The following is a 12561-nucleotide window of genomic DNA, read 5'->3' as shown; positions in this document are numbered from 1 at the left end:
GGCGGGCGGGGGGGGGAGTCAGATAGTGGATAGTCCCAGGGCAAAAACTATGCCCGTTTACTTATCTGTTTCCTGGGAGTACGCGATGAGTCAGAAAATCTCAATTCACTACACTGGCGAGGGAAAGAACTATCTGATGTGGAGGTAATTTTTCCTCCAAGCCAGAGAAGAAACCACATCCTCACTGTTAATTTGAAATAGATTTAATGAAAGTGAAGAGGAAGAAGCTTTCCCTAAGAAACGGCTCTTTTCAGGGTTGAATTTTGAGTTATTTAGTGAATTGTGGTACCATAATTTGAAATAGAGCTAAATTGTAATTCCAGACCAGTTCATACTACTACTACTCCTACTAATACTAACTGAGCCTCTGACTTAAGTGCGCACACTGCTCATTCAAAACAGCGCGTCAGAGTGGGTATCGAATAGCTGGCATACTATGATGAACCAGTGTGTTACGTACCAGCAGTATCAGAAAATGTATGAACCAGAGGATTGGCATGCTAAAGAAGAAAGTTATCTAACTCCTCAGCTATTTCCCGCCAATATTCAGTTAGGCTGTTATACTCGGTACGCAGCAGTAATTCCATCTATTGGAGTTGAATGTCAGCATAAGAGACAAAGAACATTACAACAAACAACGGTCAGTGTAATGTTATTGTTGATCTATGTTACGCGCTTTCGATATTGTAGGCCTTCACATTATTAATTGTCTTCCGATTCTGAAATACCACTCTTATCATAGTCGGTACGGTAAAACTGAATAAAACATAAATGATCCGAAATAATATTCTCTATAACTTTTGTTATGTAGTACTTTTCCATAGGACCAAAAACATAGGTATTTAAAAATTAAATTTTAGGTGCCTTCCCCTAAGCTACCATTTCACCCAGGGTGAATAACATTGTCTATAGCTTAAACTGTAGTTTCTTATTCCCCGACTCTGTATACCGATTTTCATTAAATTCTGTTTACCCATTTTGTCGGGGCTCGGCGTTGATATGGACTTAGCAACAGAAATCCAAATTCATGAATATCTGTGTTATCATAGCCGGTACGGTAAAAATGCATAAGACGTAAATGATCAGAAATTTAATTCTATATAACTTTAGTTATGTAGTATTTATCGATATGGCCACTAATAATATAAATATTTGAGAATTGAATTTTTGGCCTTCCCCTAAACTACCATTTCACTTGGGGTGAATAAAATAATTTATAGCCTAGATTCTATCGGCTCGCCCTCTGACTATACATACCGATTTTTATTAAATTCTCTTCAGCCGTTTTCTCGTGATGCGTGTACATACAGACAGACAGACAGACAGACAGAAATTACGGAAAAGTAAAAACTGCATTTTCTTGTTACTGTGGACATGATCGATACAGAAATACCATTCTTTTCAAATTCTGAGCAATGTACAGACAAAACTCTTATTTTATATATATAGATGATACGAGTAAAGAAGTGGAATCAGAGGTAAGGCTTTTTGTGGATGATGTAATAAATAAGTTACAAAATTGTGAGCAACTGTAACATGACCTCGATAATGTTGTGAGATGGACAGTACGTAGTGTATGATGATAAACGGGGTTAAAAGTCAGGTTGTGTGAGTTTCACAAATAGGAAAAGTCCTCTCAGTTTTAATTACTGCATTGATGGGGTGAAAGTTCCCTTTGGGGATTATTGTAAGTACCTAGGTCTTAATATAAGGAAAGATCTTCATTGGGGTAATCACATAAATATGATTGTAAATAAAGGGTACAGAACTCTGCACATGTTTATGAGGGTATTTAGGGGTTGTAGTAAAGATGTAAAGGAGAGAGCATATTTGTCTCTGGTGAGACCCCAACTAGAGTATGGTTCCAGTGTATGCTACCCTCACCAGGATTACTTGATTCAGGAACTGGAAAAAATCCAAAGAAAAGCAGCTCGATTTGTTCTAGGCAATTTCCGACAAAAGAGTAGCGTTACAAAAATGTTGCAAAGTTTGGGCTGGGAAGACTTGGGAGAAAGGAGACGAGCTGCTGGTCTATGTGGTATGTTCCGAGCTGTCAGCGGAGAGATGGCATGGAATGACATTAGTAGATGAATAAGTTCGAGTGACGTCTTTAAAAGTAGGAAAGATCACAATGTGAAGATTGAGTTGGGATACAAGAAGACAAATTGGGACAAATATTCATTTATAGGAAGGGGAGTTAGGGATTGGAATAACTTACCAAGGAAAATGTTCAATAAATTTCGAATTTATTTGAAATCATTTAAGAAAAGGCTAGGAAAACAACAGAGGGAATCTGCCACCTGGGCGACTGCCCTAAATGCAGATCAGTATTTCAGAGCTGGCTACATGAATTGCCAACCTCCGTTCAAAGACAGCATCATAAGAAGAAGAAAATTTTGCAGTTTTTATTTTAAACAATTACAGTACATGCTACCATGCCAAAAGAAGAGAGGGATAGTCTGTATCAAATTTTTGCATTGCATCGGCCTGTCCTCTATCAATTCCACTACCTCTTAAGACATTGTCTGCGAACCATTCATTTCACGTACCATCTAGAAACTGCAGGCAGAAAACTATGTACTGTAATTTGAACTCTTTAACTAACAGTTGCCATTATCAGCAAGCATTAAAAACTTACTTATTATATGCTATTTGTGCAATAGTTTTGTTACATAATCAGATGCAGTTGAGATGAACTTTCTCTTTTTCTAGTTCGTCACTCTCCTAGGGATGTGGTTCATTCCACTCTTCTTGAGTCTGAGGAACCAGTGGTGGCGCTTTATATTCTTATGGCTCTTATTTTCGTGCATCACTGCATTTATTGTGAGAAAAGCCATTGAGAAGCCTATAGAGGGTACCACTCCAAGGTGAGTTTTCTTGTTGTTCTTGTATATAAACTAGTTGCAACATTACCTACTCAATGTTGTGGAAGGTCTTATATTTTTTTTATGTACAAGCAAACATTAAAAGTTCTAGCTATACATTTTTCATATAGCTAGATTTAACATTTTGGGAATGTTGTTTGGCAGTTCTATTTTTTGAATGTAAGTTGTTCCCTGCTATAGAAGAAAATTGATTTGAGTTATTAATATGTTTTCATGTAATAATTGAGTAGGCTATTTCAAGAAAAGTATGACTTCAAAAACTTTATTTTTCAGAGACAGAAAACAACTGCCTTCCTATTGTACTGTTCGATCCTATCTCACAGAAAGTTCTCTTTATTGAAATTAACCACTTTCATCCTAAGGACGTAGAAAATAGCTGTAGGCCCTTATCTCTTGTTCATTTATTTACTTTCCACAATTATGATATGCTGCATTGGACAAAGTTTAACGTTTGCACATATAATGTAAATATAAATGAAAATGAAACATTATAATTTAAAAGTGCATCCACAAATCTGTTCTTTTAACAAACAAATGTCTGATTTATGTCCAGCAATGGAGATTGCTGGGTGCTCAGTATGGTGTTACCTTTTTTGACTTGCAATGTAAGAAGTCATTGTTGATATAGGTGGTGTTTGAATTGTAATGTGTATATTGTAATGGCTGCAGGGGCTACATTCTTTATAATAGTGTAAGGGATATGCAACCTTAGGGGCTGCCTGGCCGAGATGGTGAAGGTGTGCTCAGTTCGTCTGGAAGGACGTGGGTTCGAATCCCTGTCAGGAAGTCGTAAAATTTAAGAAACGAGATTTCCACTTCCGGAGGTGTATATGGCCCTGAGGTTCACTCAACCTACACCAAAAATGAGTACCAGGTTAATTCCTGGGGGCAAAGGCGGCCAGGCGTAGAGCTAACCACTTTACCCATCACGTGCCGAGGTTAACAATGGTGGAAGCCTTTACCTTCCACTCCTCCAAGGGCCTTCATGGCCTGTACGGAGGTGACTTTGCTTTGCATATGCAACCTTTGAGTGATGCTTTTAATGTAAAATGATATGGCTCCCATTGTGCCACCCATGAGTATGATAACTTCAATCCTCTTGAATTTGTATTCTGTGAGGTGTTAGGGGATGGTCGGATTTTACACTCTTTTTCTCCTAGTCCCTTTCCGTAGGTTGGTTGACATGAGATTCAAATCTGATTGTTTGGTCACTAATGATTGCAGACCGGGCGAGTTGGCCGTGCAGTTAGGAGCGCACAGCTGTGAGCTTGCATCTGGGAGATAGTTCGTTCAAACGCCACTGTCGGCAGCCCTGAATATGGTTTTCCATGGTTTCCCGTTTTACACCAGGCAAATGCTGGGGCTGTACCTTAATTAAGGCCACGGCCGCTTCCTTCCCATTCCTAGGCCTTTCCTATCCCGTCGTCGCCATAAGACGTATCTGTGTCGATGCGACGTAAAAAACAAATAGCCAAAAATAATTACTGCAGATGCTTTCTGTCATCAGACAACCCCAGGAATTGTATAGCCTATGTTCTTAAGCCCTGTCGCAATCATTGAACGGATTTGGTGAAGTCTACTGTTCTGCAGAGTCTCACCGTATGAGTAATAATCCAAGATGTGAAAGAGTTTTGATCTTGTTGGGGCAGTACCTACAACGGTTATTGGCTTGGGATCTGTCAGAAATTAATTTATTTCACGGCAGATACTCTTTGAAAAGAATCTCTCCTTTGCATTTTTGTGGAGGTTAACACCACTTATCAAATTCAGAATTTCTAAGCTTATCGCTTAATTTCTTGAATATGTAGAAAGCCACCTCTTTTAAACCAACATAATCTGTGAAGGCGAGATTATGGAGACATTGTATAGTCTCCTCACCACGATTTCTTGTGTTATAAGGGTTACACCTTGAGCGCACATGCCGCTCCTGGACGCAGTTGCATGTTGTAATTTTGTTCTCTCTCGTCAAAGTGATTTAGACAAGTGCTGTGTACAGTCATATCATACCACTGTTACCTCAAGGCCTGCTGAATTGCAGATATATGGCAAGGCTACATTGTTGGCCTTTCCGATGCTAATTTCTCATTATCAAGGATTGTACAACACTGTAAAATGAAAGTTCTCAACACTAAAAAGTCCTCTCTACGCAGTGTGATAAAATTACATCAGAATGGTATCCCGCCAGAAACAACAACTTTGAAAAAACTGCCGTGGAAGAGAGTTCAACCCTTCAGGGCTCCGGACATCATTTAGAAGGTAAAGACTGGTGTCCTGAAGGAAAATCGATCATCTAAAAGACACCTTGCCAGCTACACAAACACATCTAAAGGTACAGTCTACCATATAATTAAAGATGATCTGAACCTTGTAAAGTGGCATAAGGCACGTGGACATGCTTTGAAAGCAAGGCACATTAATGAACAGTTCATTAATGCCAGAAAATTCTATGAAAACTATCTACAGGGGATAAATGGCAGTCGCTTGTTACCCTGGATGAAGCTATGGTTTATTTGGATGACACTAACAAGCCCTGGGCAATTTACTGTCACCCAAAAGGCCAAAAGGACACTTAACCCTCTACTGCATGAATTATTTTTCGTTTCCGTTTGGTGAAGAAAATTTCAAGCTTTAATATTCAACATACGTTAAGTGTTTTAGATATACCAGCAATTCTTAACTGGGCCTAATAGCTTACCACTCGTATTTGATGTGGATTGCCATACCGTAGGTCGGTAATGTCTTTGAGGTTGAGCCAGAGGTACACCTGAAGCCTGTGGTAATATGATGGGGAGGGCCCACGTAAAATAAACGGTGGTTGGTTCGCGTGGATGTTGACGGGGTGGAAGGTGTACCTTTGGCTGTAGGGCTGTTTTATCTTATGTTATGTAAAACAATCAAGGCATCACTGGGATATGTGTTTAATTGACTGTACAGTTGAAGGTGTGCCGTAAAACTACCTCTGTCTATAATATTTATCCATTTACACAGGTGAAAAGTTATTTGTTGCCTAAGGGCAACAGTATGCAGTAAAGGGTTAAACTTCGTCAAGGAAAACAAAGTAATGTTTGCTGGGAGGTTCATGGTAGTGGCAGGATATTGTGCCCGGGGTAAATTCAGAATCCTCAGAGTGCCGAAAAATTTGAAGATCAATGCTGTCTACTTCCAGAAGAAAATCATGGCTCCCTATTTCGAAGAAGATATCCTCCCTCGGCTGTATGGTGAGGATGCTTCAAATGTTGGAATCCACATGGATAAAGCATCCAGGCATACTGCCAGATCATCAGTCACCTACTACAAGAGAAAAGAAGCTGAGACGGGTATCTGTGTCATACCATGTAGTGACATCCCTGTCAAATCTCCGAATGCCTCGCCAACGGATTTCTGATAACACCAATACAAATGGCCCGTTATTGGACAGCATAAACTTTCCAGCCAGCTCATTCCCGGTTGCCAGCGCCTCGCCCCCGTGTGCTAGGGTGGGCTCATCAGCCGGCACCTAGCACACCCACCAATACGCTGGCTAGTGCATACCGTGGAGGCCACTGCGTAGGCTAACTGGAGCCACCGGCAGTGCCAATGCACTAAGAGACTTTGTCTCATCACTAAAAATTGATGCCTGCTTGGCCATCAGATGATATAGATGTTGATTCCCATAGGGAATCTGAAATATTTGTCCTGAATGAGCAAATTTATAACACCAATACAAATGGCCCGTTATTGGACACCATAAACTTTCCAGCCAGCTCATTCCCGGTTGCCAGCGCCTCGCCCCCGTGTGCTAGGGTGGGCTCATCAGCCGGCACCTAGCACACCCACCAATACGCTGGCTAGTGCATACCGTGGAGGCCACTGCGTAGGCTAACTGGAGCCACCGGCAGTGCCAATGCACTAAGAGACTTTGTCTCATCACTAAAAATTGATGCCTGCTTGGCCATCAGATGATATAGATGTTGATTCCCATAGGGAATCTGAAATATTTGTCCTGAATGAGCAAATTTATAACACCAATACAAATGGCCCGTTATTGGACACCATAAACTTTCCAGCCAGCTCATTCCCGGTTGCCAGCGCCTCGCCCCCGTGTGCATTGGCACTGCCGGTGGCTACAATTAGCCTACGCAGTGGCCTCCACGGTATGCACTAGCCAGCGTATTGGTGGGTGTGCTAGGTGCCGGCTGATGAGCCCACCCTAGCACACGGGGGCGAGGCGCTGGCAACCGGGAATGAGCTGGCTGGAAAGTTTATGGTGTCCAATAACGGGCCATTTGTATTGGTGTTATAAATTTGCTCATTCAGGACAAATATTTCAGATTCCCTATGGGAATCAACATCTATATCATCTGATGGCCAAGCAGGCATCAATTTTTAGTGATGAGACAAAGTCTCTTAGTGCATTGGCACTGCCGGTGGCTCCAGTTAGCCTACGCAGTGGCCTCCACGGTATGCACTAGCCAGCGTATTGGTGGGTGTGCTAGGTGCCGGCTGATGAGCCCACCCTAGCACACGGGGGCGAGGCGCTGGCAACCGGGAATGAGCTGGCTGGAAAGTTTATGGTGTCCAATAACGGGCCATTTGTATTGGTGTTATAAATTTGCTCATTCAGGACAAATATTTCAGATTCCCTATGGGAATCAACATCTATATCATCTGATGGCCAAGCAGGCATCAATTTTTAGTGATGAGACAAAGTCTCTTAGTGCATTGGCACTGCCGGTGGCTCCAGTTAGCCTACGCAGTGGCCTCCACGGTATGCACTAGCCAGCGTATTGGTGGGTGTGCTAGGTGCCGGCTGATGAGCCCACCCTAGCACACGGGGGCGAGGCGCTGGCAACCGGGAATGAGCTGGCTGGAAAGTTTATGGTGTCCAATAACGGGCCATTTGTATTGGTGTTATAAATTTGCTCATTCAGGACAAATATTTCAGATTCCCTATGGGAATCAACATCTATATCAACGGATTTCTGTGCGTTTGGTCTCCTGAAAAGAGGGCTTTCTTCTAGATTCCCCACCACTATTGTCTTTTGAAAGTGTACAAGGAGATATGGGGCAATATTCCTGTTCCTGTACTCCGTCAAAGTCTTTTACAGTGGAAATTGAGATGTCAGAAAATGGTCCGTGCCTGCGGCTATCACATCGAGCGCAACTGGATCTGGAGAATAGGAATCACCTAAGACAAAAGGTACGTCAGAATCGTCCAAACTTAACTGGGGCAACCCTCCTTATTTGCTCTTTGTAGATATATTAGCACTCATTCGTTAGGGATACTAAAGATCTCTTTGAGTGTACATTTGATCATTTTGTGGACATCATCAAGGAACTTATCAGGAATTTGTTCCATAGGAATTGTCTGAAAAGTGTAGATAAGAGATGGGCAAATTGAAGGATTGGGAAGAGAGAATTTTTGGTTTAGGTGAAGCTTGTTATGAAGTTTCGTCTGAAGGTCTTGGAAGATTGACTGGGAGAAAGTGATTGTATCCACAAAGTTAACACCAAGGTATTGAATTGACTTCTGAGGTCTGTAGAACTGATTGGAAAAAAATGGTCAGTGCAAAGGTCACTCTTCCGCATGTTGCCCGTTGGGGATATTATTGCTACAGACTCAGTGAGATTCAGATCAAGCCTGATTTCCTTGAAACATTTAATTGCCATTCTCGTTAGCTCAGTTATGGATTCCATGTTCGTCTTGGTTAAGACAGTGTCATCACGAACCTGAGAATAGCTAAGGCCATTTAGAAGTTGAGGCCCAAATTCTGAGGCTACGAGGTTTTCACAAAGCTTGTCTAGAATATGATCAGTCGCTAAGTTGTAAAGAGTTGGGAAGAGGGGTGAACTTTGCATAACAATCTTCTTCAATTTGATGGTGTTAGTCTTAACATGATAGATTTCTATTCTTGTACGTTGTTCTCCTGAAGTGAGGTTATAAGGTTCGAGGATTTTGTTGGCACACTATTTTCGATATTTACCTTAATGGAGCACTACTGGCAGCAGGGAGGTGTTAATGAACATACCTCTTTGGCCTTCATTGCATGAGATGAAACATCTTAGTCACTTATCTAAAATGCTCTCACTGTCCCTCCTAGGTAATTGAACAGATAGCGATTGGCTGCCGTTTATTAATAATTGCACAATCTTCTCATTTGTATACAAGGATAGTCCTCACTGATTGAAGACAAGGGGGAATTTGCCCTCTTCGTAACATTCTAGTGGTTATAAAACTGATTATTTCACAGACAGTGCATCTTCGATAGCCTTACCTAATATGTACTCCAGAACCGGGTTGGGTATACACTATAAACCTTGTAGTGTGGCAGTTACTTGAGCTATCATTAGGACAATCTCATAGGTTTCATCATATTCAAGTCTTTCCAGGTCGCTTATGCTATCCGTATATTCCCCTCCTACAGCCATATTAGGAATAGAAAAGATACCATTATAATGTTCAGTGGCTGTCTTAAAATTGATTTTGAAGTTTTTATTATTATTCCCCAATGCTAATTGAATCCAAGCACCCGAGATGTAATTCCTTGGAGGAATAAGTAGGAAGACATGAAGGGAAAAAATCAGAAACATAGAAATCAAAGAGAGAATTGGATTTTCTAAACCACAAGACAGGATAGACCAGTAAGCTGAAATGGTATGGTCACATGATGAGAATGGAAGAAGAGTTCTAAAGTTAGTATTTACAGAGAAAATAGTATGAAGACAACATGGAAGGCCCAGAAAGAGGTGGATGGATACAATGAAGGTGAGTATAGAGAAGAGAGGAGTAAAAGTAGAAGAGAGACTGGAGGAAGGAAGGGAGTGGTGGAGAGATTGACAACTGTGGAGGTCCTTGGTTCACAACACCACCCAGAAGACTGGAAATGGGAAATGAAAAACCTTACTGAACAGCTTCTTCCTTTAGTTAAAATACTTGTGCGGTAGTTATCTACTTTTTCATTTCACTCTATCCCATCAGGTCACCCTCTGGGGATTGGACGATTTAGCGTACTACCTTTGGTTTTTCTGATTTCCCTTACTCTTTCTGGCTCTATGCTCATGATCTGGAAGAAGGTTTATTCAGTTAGCAAGGAATGATGTGAATTCATGTACTGCAGTGTAAAAGTTGTTTTTATCTGATTCAGTGGTGAATTCTTGCTGCTATGATTTTAGTTTGTCCTTCCACCAGTGTCATCAGAGTCTGAGGGCCATTTTCTCCTAATAACTTTAAACTAGGTTTATTTTAATCTAGTTTAAATCAGAGTTTAAACTAACATCCATTTTTCCCACACCAGTTTAAACTTTTGTCATCATTTTCATTTTCCCTTGTCCAGCTCCTGCCAGGTCAGTGTGTTGATGGCACTTCTTCACTGTTGCTTCTCCTTCCACCACTTCTCTTCAGTAATTGTATTCCAGTCCAGTCTTCCTTTTCTTATACTGTTTTTGACAGAGTCCACCCATCTTGTTCTGGACCTTGCTTTTGTCCTCTTTCCTTCTGTCTGAGCCTCCAACACTTGTTTTGGTATCCTTCCCTCCTCTGTCCTCATAACATGTCCAAACCATCTCAATTTATTCTTCTACATCCTACCACTCAGTTTTTCTACCTTCTTTTCCTGACGTCAACATTTCTTACTCTGTCTCTCCTTGTCTTCCCTACCATACTCTTCAGGAACTTCATCTCACTGGCCTGAATTTTGCTCTTAATCCTTGCTGTCAGTGTCCAAGTCTGTGATGCATATCTTAATACTACTGATGTACCCATGCTTCACTATGGGAGTCTCAGAAAGGCTGACTTTGTTGTTATCCTAACTGAAGTCAACATAGGTCATTACAGAAACATCAGTAGGAACGTAGCAATTAAAAGCAATGTTATCACATAAAATATTAAACGTAAGGAACTTCATATTTCTTATCCGTATTGAACTGAGATCACAATTAAATTAGAATCTAGCAGGTTCCACCTTTTCAATACAAAATACAATGTTGTTGGATGGTATTTACAACATTATTTTATTACAGAACATGTTTCGGTGTTTCATTTTGATACCATCATCAGCTGTATAGTAAGTGAAAAAAACTTAGCGATATAAACAGTGAACAACAACATATTGCTGAACTTGACTCCTTAAAAACTAACTTATGCTAGGTTTGAAAACTCCAATTTACAGCAAGAAAAATCTTGTGATGTCAGAAATATAAAATTTAAAAAAATCTCATCTGGGTGATGAGTTGTCTTCAAATTCCGTAATGGCTATAATTCTGTACACTCGTACTGTCGGATTCAAATACGATCCTAAAATTGAGGAGTTAAAGTTGAATACAGTCCTTTAATGTTAAAATGTTCCTTTCCTGTATACATTGTTAGCCATTTGTAGATAAAAACTTGTTGTGTACAATAAAATTGTTAAACTGCGCCATCTTCTTAGCTTTGTTAATGTGTAGAAACGTAGTTTTTGTGCTGAATATATAATGGTTGGAACTGTGATTTGATTTGCCCTAATGTTGTTAGGCGGGCATAGCCTCTCAGTTCAATGCAACCCTGCAATGATGAAAGCCCAATGTTAATAGCAAAGCGAGGAAACTGATAAAGAAACTAATTGAATCAATCTGTTGATGAGGTCGACTCACCTCTACGGCTGTGTACTTCGTGTGACGACTGCAGCACTACAAGTGTGTCTGCTCCTATCGTGTGCTATGTGATGAAGCGCTAAGGAGGGGGAAGTAGGGGCGGTATGGGGGATGTTTCTAGAACGTTGATAATGTAGGAGAGGGTCCGGGGGGGGGGGTGGCGTTGTGGACGTAGACAATAATACGAAAAACAGTTACATAGAGTTCTAAAGACGTTCAAATTTTCTGGAATTCTTAGCTTGTTAAGTAATAGAATCAAGCAATCATATAATACTTTGGGTTTTTCCGAGATTTCATTCAGATTAAGGTTAGTGTTATAATACTGGTCTAGATGTATTAGACACGCTTCCGTAATGTCAAGTCTTGGTCCCTTAGCTAGTGTTTCCATGATCTCAAGGTCTTTATCTATGTCTGTGAATTTATGTTTGTATTCGTGGATGTGTTGGCCTACGGCTGAAAATCTATGATATTTTACAGCGTTAAGGTATTCTTGATACCTGACATTAAAGCTACGTGCAGTTTGCCCTATATATCCGCTTCCACAGTCTCTGCATTCGAACCTATATACACCTGATTTAGAATATGGTTCGACTTTATTAAGGGCTGAAGGATTATGTAAAGCTATTGTACTTTTGTTATCTGTCTTGAACGCAATCCTAATATTACGTTTCTTGAAAATATTTGTGATTCTATAAACTTCTCTATTGAATGTGAAGGTCGCGATTTCTTTTGCTTCTAGTTTATCTTTAGTCAAGTTCGTGTGAGAGCGATATTTAAATTTACTTATTATTTGTTCTATAAAATTCCCTTTGAAACCGTTAGCTTTAGCCATAGATCGAATGATATTCAATTCCTTGTCCAAGTCTCGCTTGGACATTGGTATGCTAAATGCGCGATTCACCAAGCTGTTATAGGTCGCGCATTTGTGAGCTAAGGGGTGTATCGAATCATGTCGTATTGTAACTGAAGTTTGTGTGGGTTTTCTGTAAATGCTAAAAGAAAATGAAGGGGCGTGCCTATTGATCTTTATGTCCAGATAATTAATGGATTTTTCTATTTCGGATTCCAA

General features: G+C 40.5%; 1 protein-coding gene across 2 annotated transcripts in view; it reads left to right on the top strand.

Annotated features, from left to right (window-relative positions):
• Nucleotides 1–12561, top strand: part of LOC136866463 (E3 ubiquitin ligase Rnf121) — a 186992-nt gene that overhangs the window by 49630 nt on the left and 124801 nt on the right. For both annotated transcript variants that reach the window (XM_067143448.2, XM_067143447.2), the window contains exon 4: nt 2713–2867. In XM_067143448.2, coding sequence (XP_066999549.1) covers nt 2713–2867 — 155 coding nt within the window. The remainder of the gene's footprint in view (nt 1–2712; nt 2868–12561) is intronic.

The sequence above is a fragment of the Anabrus simplex genome, chromosome 3, assembly GCF_040414725.1.
Source record: "Anabrus simplex isolate iqAnaSimp1 chromosome 3, ASM4041472v1, whole genome shotgun sequence".
Classification (NCBI taxonomy): domain Eukaryota; kingdom Metazoa; phylum Arthropoda; class Insecta; order Orthoptera; family Tettigoniidae; genus Anabrus; species Anabrus simplex.
The sequence above is the reverse complement of the archived record's forward strand: the minus strand, read 5'-3'. Positions and strand labels throughout refer to the sequence as shown.